This window comes from Typha latifolia, chromosome 4, assembly GCF_019914945.1.
Source record: "Typha latifolia isolate L0001 chromosome 4, TyphaL0001v2, whole genome shotgun sequence".
NCBI classification, from domain to species: domain Eukaryota; kingdom Viridiplantae; phylum Streptophyta; class Magnoliopsida; order Poales; family Typhaceae; genus Typha; species Typha latifolia.
In genome coordinates this window covers 5390576-5406232 of record NC_133089.1, presented here as the reverse complement: position 1 = coordinate 5406232, position 15657 = coordinate 5390576, and the positions used below count along the sequence as shown (strand labels likewise).

Genomic DNA, 15657 nt, shown 5'->3' with positions numbered 1-15657 from the left:
CCTTTCCTCCTCTTCTTATTTTCTCTCTTTTATGTTTGCTCATACTCCTCCATCTCTCTCTCCTTTCTTTCTTCTCCTTCCGAATGCCTTTGCTGTTGACGTTGCTATTGCATCCTTTGACACCATCGTAGTTATCACCGGTGATGGAAGGTTGGGGATCAGCTGCAAGTTAGTGGGTCAATAAGTCTTCCATAGTCTTCTAACCTGCGTTCAATCACGTCATCTAGAATTCTCTCATTTTGATTTTTTTTTCCTAGATATTTTGAGGCAAATCATCTAGGGGTGTAAACTAGCCAAGCTTGAGTGAGCCGGCTCCAGCTTAAGCTCAGCTCAAAACTAATTTCGAACCTAGATTTGGATTTAGGCTCAATTCAGCTCAAATTGAGTCAAGCTTTAGTTGAGTCAAATTGAGCCTAACTTAGAATCGAACCTATTTTCAAGACAAACTTAAGTTGAGCCGAATTGAGATCGAGCCAAGCCTAAACTTAAAACTAGGCTATTTTAAGCTAAAGCTAAACCAATCCTATTATTCAAACTGAGGTAGACCGAGCCCAAGCCAGCAAACCTTAAAATGAGCTAAGAACTATTCAAGCTAAATTAAGCTTAAATAGTTCAATTAAGTAAAATTTTATTAAAGCTTAAAATTTAAAATTTAAACCGTAAATTATAAGAACACTACACTTCTAATAATAAAAGTAATATCAAATTATCTCGAAATTTAAAATGAGATAATTGTTTTTACACCCCTAGCTTCGTCAATATATGCTGGATAACATATCTATATTTTATATTGTTTTTTAGTTTATGCTTGCTTGTATCATCGTGCTATGTGCGGCAAGCCTTTTATTGGCCTTTGTCGATGGTTCTTGCTTCTCAAGGAGGGATTTGTAGTCTCGTCTTGTATAAATTATGTGCATTTTATTATAAAAAATAAAAAGCATTCAATTTTCTTAGCTCTGCTTGTTATTTTTTCTACCATCACTCTTTTTCTTTCTATCAATCCATAATAATAGAAAAACAAGCTATTTTAAATGCTTAAACCTTTAGATAGCATTCCTCGGCAGAGGCATTTTAACAGTAAGATTTTAACCCATCATACCATGCTGATTTACCAACTATTCTAAAAACTTAAAACGATAGTTTTAATATTTTATATTCAATCAAAACCTCAATATCATATGCATTGAGGGGCTGATAACTGCTATTTGGCACCTATTAATTCTCGAAATAACGTATATGTGCAACTCTCAAATTTCCTCTTAATTCCAAAATGTCCTGTTCCAACTTTTGAACAAAATGAAGTTCTTTCTTTACAGCAGTGATTTCCTAATAAAAGGTAAAAGGAATGACCAAGCCTATTATCTGTACATAGAGATTTTTTTGATTAAATGGATCAGTTGAAAAAAAAAAGGGTCCTCCGCCGCAATGTGTTTATCGTGCAAACAAACGCGCAAAGGCAGCCCAATATCCAGCCAGCTGAAAGGGTGAAATATACGTCAAGTACAATGCAATCTTGAATAACTAATAAGAATTTTATGCCAATTACATGATCAATTTACCTGGCCCAGAATGCCCTTTCCTGTTGGACCTTCGACAACCAAACCTGCGGTAAGACCGATCATTGCCCATGCACCGTTGATCGCTTCAGCTCGACGACGTCTCTGAATTAGAACACATTACTGACAGCTTAAGAAACAAGTTTATTTCAGATGATATGAAGAAACTAGTCCATTTCATTCTTTCCCAAACAGCAGAATTCATTTCTAAGTGAATTCAATTGAATTCTTTCTAGAATTGATTTCAAACAGTCTTAAGTGCCTTGTTGTGAATGAATGCTCTAGAACCAAACTGATAAACCTAAGGAAGATTATAACTTAGTTTCAAATCTTTGCAAATTGACTACTGGTGGAACACTAACACCTATTTTGAATCACCAAATCAGTATAATGCAATTGAATTGAAATTTTAATTTTCACTCAGTCCACTGTCTGGAAGCATTGAGTGTTGAGATTTCAATTGATTTTAACGGATTTGGACAGATTTCGGTGTATGTAATGATGTCTGATGTTTGAGATCAGATTTAAATAGAATTTATTTGCCACTTAAGTTTAACTTATCCAAACCTCAGAACTAACTGTTAATCTGTTACATTCTTATTGAAACTCATGTGTATAACACGAAAAATGAACATAATGAAATGAATTCTTACCTCGTTCCAAACAACAAGATTAGAATTGGTTCATTATTTTCCAGACAGTTTATTTCCAAATAAAATCAATCGAATTCTCTCCAAATGAAATCAATTGAAATCCACTTAGAATTGGTTCTAAACGTGCCCAACACATTATTTCAGTGATAACTACAAACGCTAGGCAAATTCATATTCTCCATATATTTTACAACCAAACTGACAATTTGCTCTGCAAGTACATCTAGAAAGCAAGTTATATCATTCAACGTAATTACTTTCACAGCAATCTTATTGTATGACTACACAAAGTTAAAACAAAATTAGTAACTGGATTTCATTGCCATCATTATTATTACTTGACATTCTTGTTGATCAATTCAACCATGATGGTACCATTAAAAATATTATTTCCTAGTGTCTCATTTAGTAACGATTGCAATAATAAAAGGTTCTCATACTTTTAGTTTTTCCTTGGCCTGAATTTCTTGCATCTGTTTCGCTGCTAAGTGCTTGGCTTCCACGGGATCAACCATTATACTGTCATCATTTGAACTTCCTTTTCTTTGACGTGCCTAGCGCATTTAAGGTAGCATGTTAGCTTTTACATATGCAGAAACAACATAAAGCACCAAGAAGATATTGGAACTCGCTAAGAGAAATATAGAAATAAATATACAACTTATCTACAAGACATAGGTGTTCCTTTTTATCAAAAAGTGGCAAATAACTAGGAGAAAACTGAAATCTTCCTTTGATTTCTAAATTTTGAAGTATGATTTTTATAAATCAAGCACAAAATGCAAAGAGATATCAAAATGGATGAAAAACACCCCGAGATATGTTGGTTTAAAATAAGACATGCTCAATTCCTAGTTATTTGTAAAACACCCTGAGAAAACTGAAATTTTCCTTTGATTTCTAAATTCACTGGCTGTATTGACTCGTGCCAACCGTGTTGAGCAGAATGGCAATCCATGTATTGCAGAACCTTCTGTTGGATGTAGAAAAGGGAGAACAAAATTTTCATGCTCAGATCATACACATGCAAATATTCTTTAGGTGGAACTTGCATGTCAACGCAAGCAACAGACTGACTACAGCATGTCAGATTGACTTTCAGACAAGAACAACTTAAACCTATTTTTGTCAGCAGTGTTTAGTCACTTGGTTTTCAAGTCTTGTCAAATTTTAACAATAATGGCCCAAACTGTAGGAATGAGGATCTACTCTTAAATCTGATAAATATTTTTGGTGTTTTATTAAATTTAAATGTTTTTTAGTTAAATATTGATGCGTGAGTTGCTTCTTTGAGAGAGATCTGTTTTAAGGACATACACTTACAGGTAAGAAGGTTGGCTGGGCTGAACATAAGGCACACATGAAAGAATGCCAGGCATGCCAATGACACAATAAATGATCTGAGATGATACTTATATACATAATTAACCAAAGTTGGTCAAATATGGACAAAGGCAGACATCGCAGCGAACTAAGAGAAGCTTACTATAATAATACTCTTAGGTGATTACACCTTTGTAATATCTACCAGATTTGAATCAGATCACAATTATATAAGAACCTTTCTGATATGAGAGAACCATTTATATATGATTAAAGAACTAGCAAGGAAGACAAAGCAAGCCATAGATTGCACTAAGAAGGATTGCTTTTACTTTGTACTATGAACAGAAGAAGGCTTACTAAACCTTGAGCATACTTAGCCAACCATTGTTGGCGCTACAATGATTTGCATTGGCAAAAACTAAATAAACCTAACAGATGACTTACTACGAGCAGTTTAGAAATAAAGATGAGGGAACACTACATAAAACCAAGTCAACCGACTATTAAGAGGTTGCGAGATACTTCATTCCAAGTGGAACTTCTAAGAAGCAATATCTTTAATGAATAAAAGATACTTACTAAATGTCAATCATATTCAAACAAAAACTATTGAGTTTACACAAAGAAATCTTGATACATACATTTGCATTAGCATAAACCAGGAACGATTGCCTTTGGCTTCTCCGAGATACAGTAGATGCCATTTTTCTGTTTTGCAAGCTCCAGCTATCACAAGAGAGATAAATAGATATTTCAGATGACTATTTACTATAGAAAAAACATCAAGAATTGAGTGACCCTTATAAGTAGATCTAATTCTAATTGCAGAAGTCAGCCAGAATCCAAAAGATGATGCAAAAGCTAGCAGCTAGATGAATCAAATTTTGTTATCTACCATAAATGTGGTAGGTGAATGACATGAAGTAGGAAAACTTTGCAAAGCCTTTAAATGTGAGTCACACCCCCAAGGATTGTGATCAACAATTTTCAAAGATGGATACATCTTGCATAACATCTCTTCACATTATAGTTAGATGTAAGTCATCCCGACGAATTTTCATCTCAATTATTCTGAATGAACTTTTCCCAAAAAATCAATCAAAATCCAAGACATGAATATTATGACTCAGATATTTGCATAAAAATGTCAACTGGTTCATAGCCAATGATAGATCCTTGCAATAAATTTAGCTAAAATTTACATGGTTTACAGATTATAAAGAAATGACAACAACACCCAAAAAGTTATATATCATAACCTGTAAAAGGCATTAGTTGTAGCACCAGATCCACCTACCATCACCAGCATAAATATAGTAAGATAACGTATATACTAGCTTCTCACAACTGTGGCACTAAAGCAATAAACAGACAAGATACAGATTCTTCTAATGAAGTATTTCTTGCCATCTAAAGTCATTGTAGCAAGACAGTATCATCCTTACCAGTAGAGACCAACAAATGGGTGCCATATCCTATGAGATTTTATGATATTTTCTGATTAATCAGTCAAATGCTTCTCTTGTAGAATCATACAAAGCAAAGTGCATGAAATCCATAAACTGTTTCTAGTTAATCATGGTAAAGATTAACAAAAGATAACAGTTAAAACTTCAGTTACTATGTTTCTTTTTATTCTTTCTTTTAATTCTGTGAAATTCTGACACCAAATTTCACAGGATATATCATTCTAATTAACTTAGTAAAACTCAAGTTGCCTAGCTCATGAGAATGTGAAATCTAAATGTTCACTGCTTAGTTTCTATTTGCTGCTACTCCAAAAGCACAAGTATACTTTTATGACTGCTATATGATATTCTGCAAAAGAGAAGAGCCTATCTGACAAAAGGATTTAAGCAATAATGTGGTAACAGATTAGGCAGGTCAAATATTGCATGAATTTTGAAAACAAAACGAGATCAAACACAGGCATACTTGGAGCAGGCACTTCACAAAAGTGAAACGCCTTGAAATTCAAGAGTCTAATCTCGAAAATTTAATCAACCATTGGGAAGATTACACGATCGAACGCAAGGGAGAACCTCTTTCTCGTCAGTTGGGCAGCTCTATACTGACCAATTTCATAGAAATATGTAAAAGAATTCCAAGTATAAGCAAGAATTCAACCCACAGACAGCGTTTTGAAAAGAAAATTCTCATCTTTGTAATCAAATCATATATGGATCTTATACATGATCAAAACTTTGCATCATTGCATAATAGAGATGCTAAGTTTCAACATACCAGATGGGAAAGTAGAGAAAAATCCAGAAAAGATGTTACCTGAGGACCGTCGGAGGAGATGAGGAGATGGGTTTCATGTGTAAAGACGAGAAGGAGCTCCCAGGGGCGACATAGGACAAGAGAGAGGCCATCAAATCTCTCTTCTGGCTGTAGTATTCCCATCGATATAGTTGCTGAAACTTTGGGATTTTTATATAATTGCCACTAAAAACTATCAAAATAACATAATTACCCCTACATTCTTCAAAATATCCCTAATAAGGAAGAAATTATTGTGTTCTTTCAAACAATAATCGGCTAGTTAAATCTAACTTTTCATCGTTAAAACCAAACCTAAATTAAAACAAACTTTTTTATAGTAATTATGATATTTTAAAGAAACGAACGATAATTATGATATTTTTTAAAGTTTTCAGAGACCAATTATATAGAAATCCTAAAAAAAAAACTCAATTTTCTTCTTCTTATTCAAGCATACTTTTTTTTATGTGGTCTACGTTTGGTGTATGTAGATACACCTAAATGACAAATGTGTGAAGGATATAAGATAGCATTTATATGGGTTACCAAGCATCTATCCTCATGGGGTTATACAACAAAAGGTTGAACAGAAATAAAAAGGAAATTTTACCTTAGATTCTAATAAAACTAGACTCAGAATCTAAGAACAGAAAGATGCATTTCCACAAGCAGGAAACAGGTTGACATTGAAAAGATATCAGCCATTCCCTGCCTTACCAAAATTGTGTTACACTACTCCCCTCCCAAAGTGGTTTCAATGATGATAAAACAAGTAACAGAGTGAAATAACAATCAATCAACCTGAGAACAGGAGTGGGGAGTGAAAAAGTAGCAACTCAATATGAAATATAAGATTGAAACCAAAATAGTCGTCCATATGCTCCGGAGCAGAACAAACACCTAAATAATAGTTTCAGAAATAAATCTAGTACAGTATTAATAAATATATCCTCAGAAAGCTAATACAGTCCTCAAATAAAATATTACGAAACAAAAGGTTGCCAAAAAGCAACTGTTAAACTTGTAAAGATCGCAGAACCAAAACTTCAGCAAGACTTTAACTTCTCTGTCTTTTCAGTCTTATTCTTTCTCTAAACTCTGCCGCCTTTGCTGAGGCTTACCATGCGTGCTGTGCTCTCACCCTGCGAGCCCCTCAGAGATGAACCTGCCTGGTAGGGAGTCCTCCCACTGCTTCCATAAGCATCTTGATACCGGGTGCTTGCATAACCACCAGAGTAGCCACCAGCCCCGCGTTGCCCCTGACCGCTCCGATCCTTAGCAAATCCTCCACCTGCTTGCCCTGAACCACCTGACCTTCCACCATATCCAGTCCGTCCTCCATACCCACCACTCTGCCTTCCTTGTGATGATGTGATGAAGTTCTCCTGCCATCTACCTAAAGAAGAAGAGTCCTGATTCTCTCCCCTACGCCTCGTCGGTAGCCCATCCAGTGTTCCACCGGTCCTTGCCTCAAAGGCCCTCTCATTGCTCTCAACAAGAATAGACAGCTTATCTGCCATCTGGAACAGAAGCCCCTGCAGCCTAGTGTTTTCCACATTGTGGAACACGATGCACCTTGTTGGTTGGTCCCAGCTAGCATGGAGCTCCTCCGAGATCATCATCCTGCTCACTATGCTATGGGCTTGGGCCTCAGATAGGTCAAACATAGTGGTAAGCTGGTGTAAACTCAAGGAGTCATAACAGGATGAGTACGCCAAGAGATAGGTCCTCAGAGTCTCTTCCTTAATCTTGGACTCCAGCATCTCGAGGACACTCTCTTTGTTTCGTAGAAGCTTCCAAATCTCTAGTGATTTAATGACTTCAAAAGCTTTCTGGTAGTCACCCTTGCTAAGAGCTCTTGTAGCCGCCATGACATGGTCCCTCACATTCTCAGGTGGACCAATAAAAGTCTGCCGCTCGCTTATCTCAAGAAGCCTGCGGAACGTTTTGCTTACAGGTTTCCGCTTGTCATAGGTATGAGCAGCCATGTTTGGGACCTCAATAAGCATTGCACATATCAAATGAGTAGCTTCCAGGAGCTCAAGGTTTATGTGCATGTGGTAAGGCATCTGCCTTCTCCTCTCAGCTTTCTCCTGGAGACATCACAAAAAGCATTGCACATTAAATCACACGCTTGGAAAAAAAATAAGAACAAGATAAAACAACCCAAAATGAAATGCAAATTGTTACCTAGTACTCTAAGTAACAGATTGACACAACAATGATACCAGAGTGTTCTGGCAAACAGCAGAGCCGAATAAAGAGACTAAATAACAAAGGAAGAATGCATGCATCCAGACATATTGGACGACATGCTTCCTCTTTTTTTGTTTCAAACCAACAACATACATATGCCAACAAATTAAAGAACAAATCCAAAAAAAATTCTATTGAATTCCAATAGGCCTAAAGTGTCAAAGGCTTGGTTGACTGTAAAACAGAAGGAAAAAGGGGGAAACTTGTGAGTGAATGCTTCATCCCATTTCAACTAAAGAGACATACCGACCATCAGCAGTATGTTCACATGTCTCACCTGGTTGGTAACCTACTCAATGCACAAACATGTAAAGAAAGACATGAAATTCAGCACAAGATCCTATTGCATTATCCTGCATGGTAAGGAAGAATAAGAAACAGAGCATCACATTTTCTGCTGAGATATTTCTACGATGCCACAAATAGCACCTATTAAGTGGATATCTTGGTTTTACACCAAACAGAACATTTAGTTACTAATGCCAAGTAGATATGTATATATATAGTAACCCCAATAAAGTAAATCCAAAGTCCATTCTTGGTTAAATAATGAGATGTAGGATAAGGTTTTCGTCTAGCTATTGAAGATGAGCTCGACTCAGTCAATTAATAGTTTGACATCCTGTCTGAGTCTAGCCCTTGCACTATTGTCTAGTTCTGCAGAAGTTTGACATAAGAAACCAAAGAATAGCATCTACTGTTCCTTACCTTGCTCTTTTCACCTTATTTCTATCTCAAACAAGTTGTATGTGTTTTGACAATCTATAACTACAAAATCTTCGGAGTTACGAATGCCAAAACACAATTGGAGTGCCTCATCCAAATAGTCTTCCAAAAGCTAATATGGGGTATTAGTGATATTGATCTTTCCACCCCAGCTAGTGTTGCAGTAGTATTCATACTGTTTTGTGCAAGCAAAAACCTTGGCTCTGTCCTAGCTATATGACAACTAAAGCTGCAAAAGATGGTCTTCAGCAACTTCTTAATGTGTAATTTCTAATAGATAATCCAAAGAAGATAACAATAATAATTACCTTCTGCTAGTACCATCCAGTTAAATGAGATTAATCTCCATTCCAATCCTTAACAATGCAGATACTATTTCAGAATGAGGCTTTTGCATGGAAATGCAAAAATCTATTTTATTTTCATGTAAACTTTGATAAATCAGCACTGCATATTTGAACTTCATAAAGTTGTGAACTTTTCACATATACCCCTCTAGTGACAAAAATAACCAATTTCATCTCAGTAATCAATCAACGGTACATGAGGTACTTCGCCATATCATATGCAGATAGCGTGCTTACTAACAATCCTTTTTAAGTTTCTGGGCCAACATAATGATAAGGAGGCCAACTTCATTAATGAAAAAAAGAAAATACTTCCACCTAAAACAGACAAGTAATCATGGCTAAAGGTCCGTAAGGTTTCCCAAATATCAGCTCTCTACATGACTGTGCTAATAAAACATACTCTTATAGTCATATTGGTTGGATAGTCCTATATCCTGTTCTTAAATCACTTCTAGCAGGGAAACCATGCAGGAGAAGCAACACCCTTTGTGTATCAAAATAACAAAAATGGGGTGCAGGGGTGATATAAGCAACTTGCAAAATATTGTTCAGCTTGCTCCATTGTCCATAGCTGGTACTCTTTCTAAATAAACCTTTGCAAATGAAATCAGTGTGTAGTCATTTGTAGCCTTCTGAACATGTTACACAAATTCTTAATTAAAAGCACTCTCCACAAATTTGGCTACAACAAGAGATTTAATAAGCAACTAATTACCATTAGAAAGTTAAAATATTATTGCCAAATTGATGCATGTGAAGAGAGCATAATTGTATGATTGTATCTCTAAGAATATTTAATTGCAAATACCAGCCTGTTATAAAACAGAAAGCAACAGTCATATTCTAGTTTATTTATATTTAATAATTCACAACTCTCAACCTGGCAAGTAAAATTTGAAAGGTAAGAATTAGGTATGGACTTCAGTCCAATAGCAGTGAAGAAGAAAAGCAAACATATAATAAATAAAGCAATGTTAGTTACCAGAAGATCTATCCAGATTCATGAGAAAGTATTCTCACTGTTATTACCTCAAAAACATTCTTATGCCCGAACTCAGTTCACAATGTAGAACCCAAAAATCAGTGATAGAAATACAGTGATATTTCAAGATGGAGTCTTACAATTAGCATAACCAAGGCAACTATATAACAATGCATGATATAAACATATACTGAAAAAAAATACAATAAAACATGTGTTGTTACCTGCTCAGGAGTTTTTTCATGGTAACGATTTTGTTGTACGCCTTGCGCGAGTAATTCTTTTACTCTTCCTGATGAATACAATTCAGACAGGCACCCAAGAGCTTCTGCTATCAAACCAGCCCGGAAGGCACATAAGCCAAGTTGCGCCATGGCCCTATTGAATAGTATCTGTGAATGTATGTCCAAGAGTTGAACTCCATCCTGCAAATGACTCATTAACAGCAAGTCACGAGAAACAGGAAATTCATCAAAGATAGCATGATGGTAGATGTCACAAAGCATTGCCCTGGCCTTAGTCCTCTCGTCCCCATACTTGTAAATAAGAGATACCAATGCATCCATCAAGTTTCTGCTACTCTCTGGAAACGTAGACCTCCTAGGCACAAGCTCAGGAATCACAACAAATGGTGCTGGCCCCTTACTTCCATCAGCTGCTTGACTTGCAGCCGCACCCTCCATATCACCTTCAGCCCCATCTGTCCTCTGCTCTGCCAGCTTCCTCATTGCATCATAAACTTCTTGAGGCTTATAATATATTAGTTCAACTCGTCGCAAGGCAACCTTAGAAGCCGCCTTGAAATCTCCGACTCTTTCAAGATAGTCCTGAATGTTCTGAGCAACAACCAAGAACAAAGGCTCATCCCTCAGCCTCTCCCCATACTCCTTAGTGTGTGGATCTGTACACTGCAAACTCTTAAAAAATTCAGAATCCAGACGTTCAAGGAGTGCAACTAGGTTTCCCCGCACCCTAATTGTTCCCTTGTAGTCTGCACCCTTTTGTGTCTCGTGTTCATCAGGCTCACCTGAGTCATCGACCACAATGTTCGGATAATGTGCAAGAATGTCAAGAAGAAGAAGCAAATTGCTTACACAATTCTTCCACACATAGATTGGCATATGCCCAAGCAAGCTAGGGTTCACATCAAATTGTGCTGCAATAACACACAGTAAAATCACAAACTTTTGGGCAGGTGTCTTTGCTACCCGGGTTAAAAATGTCAGCTGCTCAACTTGCTCGATCCTCCCTGTTCCCTTTCTACCCCTTGCTGCAACAATCTCCTTCATCTTTTTGTCAACAAGATCCCAAGTAATTTCACTTGGGTCCTTCATGAACTGCTTGTCCATAAGCTTATCTTTTCTCCTAATCTGTTTCTCCCAGGCCCCACCACTCTCACCCTGCTCATCACCATCCTCATCTTCATCATCACGTTCCATATCAGATATTGCAATATTAGATGGGTCCTCTTCGACTTCAGAACCAGACTCGTCCTCATCTTCTTCCTCCTCTTCTTCCGCGCCCTCATCATCACTCTGTGGGTTCTCCCTGTAACTTATGATCAGCTCCTCAAACTGCTTGTTATTCTTCTTGAGCTTCTGCTTCATCGAGTTAAGGGCCTTAGCATTGCTGCTGCTCATCTTTTTCTTGGCATCCTTATTAGCCAGCGCCTCCGCCAAGAAGTCCTCAAGTAACACCAGGGCCTTGATATAGAGATTAGGGACCTTCTCTGACTCCGTAACCCGAACAACCTTCTCGAGCTGCTTGTTGATTTTTTCGAAGCTCTCCAGGAGGCTGACCCAGTCATTAATCTTCATGGCGTTCTTCATCTGTTCGACGGTGGCTCTCATCTCGTCGAACCTCTTGTCACGTGCTGACTTGACCACACGGCGCTGCGAATCTGATTCGTCGCTACCAGATGCATTCCCGGACTCCTTGAGATAGCGGCTCATGGCCGCGGCCCCGGCGGCCTCACCAGCCGGTGCCCCGGCCTCACTGCCATCGCCGTACTCGGATGCCTCCTCCTCCTCCTCCTCCTCCGTGTCGCTGTCGCCCTGGAATCAAGACAGAACATTTACATGATGAACAGGAGCAGATAAATGCATATGAGCGTTAGCACTAGGTATGGGGGTTAGATTGAACGCACCTGTGTCCAGAAACGAGAAGCCATGGCTCTTTCTCTTTGCTTCTTCTAAGATCTATGAAGATCAAAACAGAGAAGGGACTGATGCAATACAAAACAGAAATTAGAGAGGGGAGAAATATTCCATGCGAGGAGAGGAGAAAGAAGGAAGAAGTGGACAAGGAAAGCCAAGGAGAGGAGGAGGAGGAGGAGGAGGAGAAGAAGAGGGATACCTTCTAGGAGAATCCGGGCGTCGAGAGAGAGGAAGACCGGTGTCGCCGAGAGAGGAAGGACGCCGTCGCCAGAGAACGAGGCTAGGGCTGCCGTTTTCAGATAGAACGAAAGAGGAAAAGGAATAGATGCCCTAATCTTTCCTCTCTCATTAGTGAGTAACAGGTAAAAGGGTTAAAGCTTAACGGGTTTAAAAATTTTAACCTACCCAATATTCCAAACCCCACAAAATAACCAATAACCCGAGGCTTCACAAGAGTCGTCAATGAGGTGATATCGTTGAAGACTGAGTTTTAATTTGGTTATGATCCAAAGAGAAAGAAGAGTACATATATCCATGTGGGCTTAGAGCCAGCCCAAATATATATGGTCTCGAAAGCCTTTCAGTTCTGGCCCAACCCAAAGGACGACTTGACAGGCCACGTGTCAGCCGAGGCCGAGTTCAGTTGGACCGACAAACCCTTCGTAAATTCCAGAAGAAAATTTTAATATTAATTTTTTACCATTAGTAAGGATGTTATAGAATCGACTCCAATCTTAAATAATTATTTAAAAAAAAATTATACTAAACAATAGTAGGGCAAAATCGCTCCTCAAGATCCAAAGAGGTAAAATCTTCTCATTAAGACACATCACATGCATGCACATGGTATCCAAGGGCCCACGAGTACATGCCATACCAAATGAATGCGGTACTACTTCTAAGTAGAAGTGGATGGCCTAACTTTGTTCACGGTATCCATAATAATGGCAACATGAAAGAGAGATGGATATGGGAGTTGCAAAAATATTTAAAATTAGAACCAAATTTTTACCTTTTCTTCTTTCATACTATTTTCCAAATTAAGTTTTTTTTTTCTTTTAATTTGATAGGCCAATATTGTATAATGCATACTAGTTAATCCTTTTTAATAAATCTAAACTATATACATATAGCTATAAAATAAATATATTAGATTTTAATCTTGATGTCTTTGGATCTATAAAGAAGTGTTGCATGAGCTCCTCACAATTATTATATAGCTCGTATTTTTTTAGTAAAAATTTAATTATGTCTTAGTTAAACTAGTGTCGTAGATATTCGAATTCGAAAATATTCATATAATATAAGCTCTTTTTACGTAAAATCTCATTGTTGTCTTTATTTTGGATCTACAAAGTTAGTTGGTAATTTCATTCATAAGAACTAAACCAATTAGAATGTGATGGTTAAAGGTTGACTCAGATGATACGAAGAAAAAAACACACACACATCCGATATACAAACAAGATCCTTCCGAGCAAATTAGAGTTTTCATAAAAAAGAATAATCATCACAATACAAAAGTAAAACACCATATAAATAGTCTCCCAAAGGTGCTAATCACATTAAAAAGGAGACAGAAGAAAATAAACCCTAAATCAACGAGCATTCAAATGGCTAGGAGGTCATCTCGATAGCTTTGGAACAAAATTTTGTTCGTTCGAATGTACACCTCTAAATTATCGTTTCCAAAACCGTATAAATAAGTTTGCATATTTAACTATGTATGGATAAGATCACTAGTTAAAATTTATTACATTTCCTTTTCATTTTTTGACAGAGAAATGTTGCCAAATTATCCTGTGCTAAGTATTTGGAAATCACCTTTGAAAAACTAGGAAAGCTTCATATAAATCATAGCCAACCAATAGATTAACCCCTAAGCAGTTCATCTCCTATTAATCCACATTTAATACGTTCCAAATTATTTTTTTATGCTCATGCCTAGTTGGCTAGCTAGTCACACTAGAACTCAAGTTAAATTAAATATGTTGGAATTACCTATAACATCCAATGCAAGAATACTCAAGGACCACAAATGTGAGGCATTCAAGTATGTTAGCATTAATTGTACCATGCATATATGGGCATAGGAGCCAAACATACATCACTACTCACATGCTCTTGTGGTTTACTAGGCCACAATATAGATAGGCCAAATGCACACATGGTTACACATGGATATGGGCTCCATTTGTACCAACAAAGAGCTATACATCAATTGAGCTTAGGGGGACCCTAATTAGCATTATTTTTCAGTGACCCTTAACTTAGGGCACTCTCAAACGATCATTTAAAAATATATATTAGTGATCCGTTACCTAATAATTTTTTCTAGCAGTATGGTATATAGGATCAACTTAACTTTTTGGGTCAACCGTTTATCCGACGGATTTGTCGAAGTAAAAAATGAAAGAGGATTGTGAATTTATTTATTTTTAGGTGGGGGCTTGTCTAGGTTTTGGAAATGCATGGTGCTTGTCATGTGGCTCCCATGATATAAGGTAGGGTTGGCAGCTTCTTCACCCAAGCAAACATTCAATTTGACATTGTAGATATGCTTCTTAATCATTCAAAAGAAAACAAGGGAAAAAAAGAGAGGAGTTGATTGGGTGATCTATATTAATTAATGCATGGTCCTAGATATGATACCTTATAGTAGTTAGCATTGGTTAGGTGGATGATAATGTAACAGTATGTCACCTCAAAGTATACTGAACTTATTAATTATCAGTCCGAGAATTGATATTTCCACACACAAAAGAAGAAGAAGAAGAAGAAGAAGAAGAAGAAGAAGAAGAAGAAGAAGAAGAAGAATAGAGGATTACAATTTTAGCTTGTATTTTTTATACATTATTTCCACAATTGTGAATTTTCTGACCCAATACTATCATAATTCTCATCACCAACGCAATATTCTTATTTTCGCCTCGAGGGATTATACTTTAATCTGGCCTTGGGTTTGAATTTATTCTTCAACCTCAGTTTATAAATATAATATTATAATAGTACTCAAATAAGCTTTTCTTTATATATACTCTTCATGTACATGGGAAAGGGTTATCCTAACCCTCTTGTATAATTTTAGGTTGTCAATGTTAACGACGCTCTTTATGATCGCGGTGCTTAGCTAATAAAAGTTCTCTGTTTTTATAGGAAAAAAAAAATGAAAACTTGCTGGTCTCTCTGTACATACAGTATCGTGTACAGTTGAAAATCACATATAAAGGTTTAATTCCATTAAAAAAAATCTCACTTGAGAAAGAAAGAAAGAAATAATTTATGTATACTCTTGAGCTTTTACCTAAAAGCTATCAATAGTTTTAGATGATTTTAAAGATTTATGTTAAAATATATTTCACACTCTTTAGTCTTTCCAACGATTTG

General features: G+C 36.8%; 2 protein-coding genes across 3 annotated transcripts; both read right to left on the bottom strand.

Annotated features, from left to right (window-relative positions):
- Positions 1-1235: 1235 nt before the first annotated feature.
- LOC140786857 (uncharacterized) lies at positions 1236-5933 on the bottom strand. 2 transcript variants are annotated; one of them, XM_073135552.1, is made up of 6 exons: positions 5819-5908; positions 4795-4828; positions 4177-4261; positions 2650-2763; positions 1560-1661; positions 1236-1476 (listed from the first exon to the last, which is right to left on the bottom strand). In XM_073135552.1, exons 3-6 carry the CDS (start codon positions 4237-4239, stop codon positions 1432-1434), a joined length of 324 nt encoding a protein of 107 aa, XP_072991653.1. In that variant the 5' UTR covers positions 4240-4261; positions 4795-4828; positions 5819-5908; the 3' UTR covers positions 1236-1431. The 2 variants fall into 2 exon arrangements, with proteins under 2 accessions (XP_072991653.1, XP_072991652.1); XM_073135551.1 differs by lacking the exon at positions 4795-4828 and having other exon boundaries at positions 5819-5933.
- Positions 5934-6621: 688 nt separating this feature from the next.
- Positions 6622-12611, bottom strand: LOC140787639 (eukaryotic translation initiation factor 3 subunit C-like). The gene is made up of 4 exons (XM_073136670.1): positions 12470-12611; positions 12261-12338; positions 10339-12168; positions 6622-7893 (listed from the first exon to the last, which is right to left on the bottom strand). The coding sequence occupies exons 2-4, from the start codon at positions 12282-12284 to the stop codon at positions 6892-6894; spliced, it is 2856 nt and encodes a 951-aa protein (XP_072992771.1). The 5' UTR covers positions 12285-12338; positions 12470-12611; the 3' UTR covers positions 6622-6891.
- Positions 12612-15657: the final 3046 nt, after the last annotated feature.

Excerpts from the sequence above, each read along its gene's own strand:
- LOC140786857 (XM_073135551.1), bottom strand. The coding sequence starts at position 5,910 with ATGGCCTCTCTCTTGTCCTATGTCGCCCCTGGGAGCTCCTTCTCGTCT. Across the intron at positions 4,262-5,818 it reads TCTCCTCCGACGGTCCTCAG|CTGGAGCTTGCAAAACAGAA; the intron begins GTAACATCTTTT and ends CTCTTGTGATAG. Across the intron at positions 1,662-2,649 it reads AGGCCAAGGAAAAACTAAAA|AGACGTCGTCGAGCTGAAGC; the intron begins GTATGAGAACCT and ends GTTCTAATTCAG.
- LOC140787639 (XM_073136670.1), bottom strand. The coding sequence starts at position 12,284 with ATGGCTTCTCGTTTCTGGACACAG. Across the intron at positions 12,169-12,260 it reads CTTCTCGTTTCTGGACACAG|GGCGACAGCGACACGGAGGA; the intron begins GTGCGTTCAATC and ends TCTTGATTCCAG. Across the intron at positions 7,894-10,338 it reads ATGAAAAAACTCCTGAGCAG|GAGAAAGCTGAGAGGAGAAG; the intron begins GTAACAACACAT and ends TGATGTCTCCAG.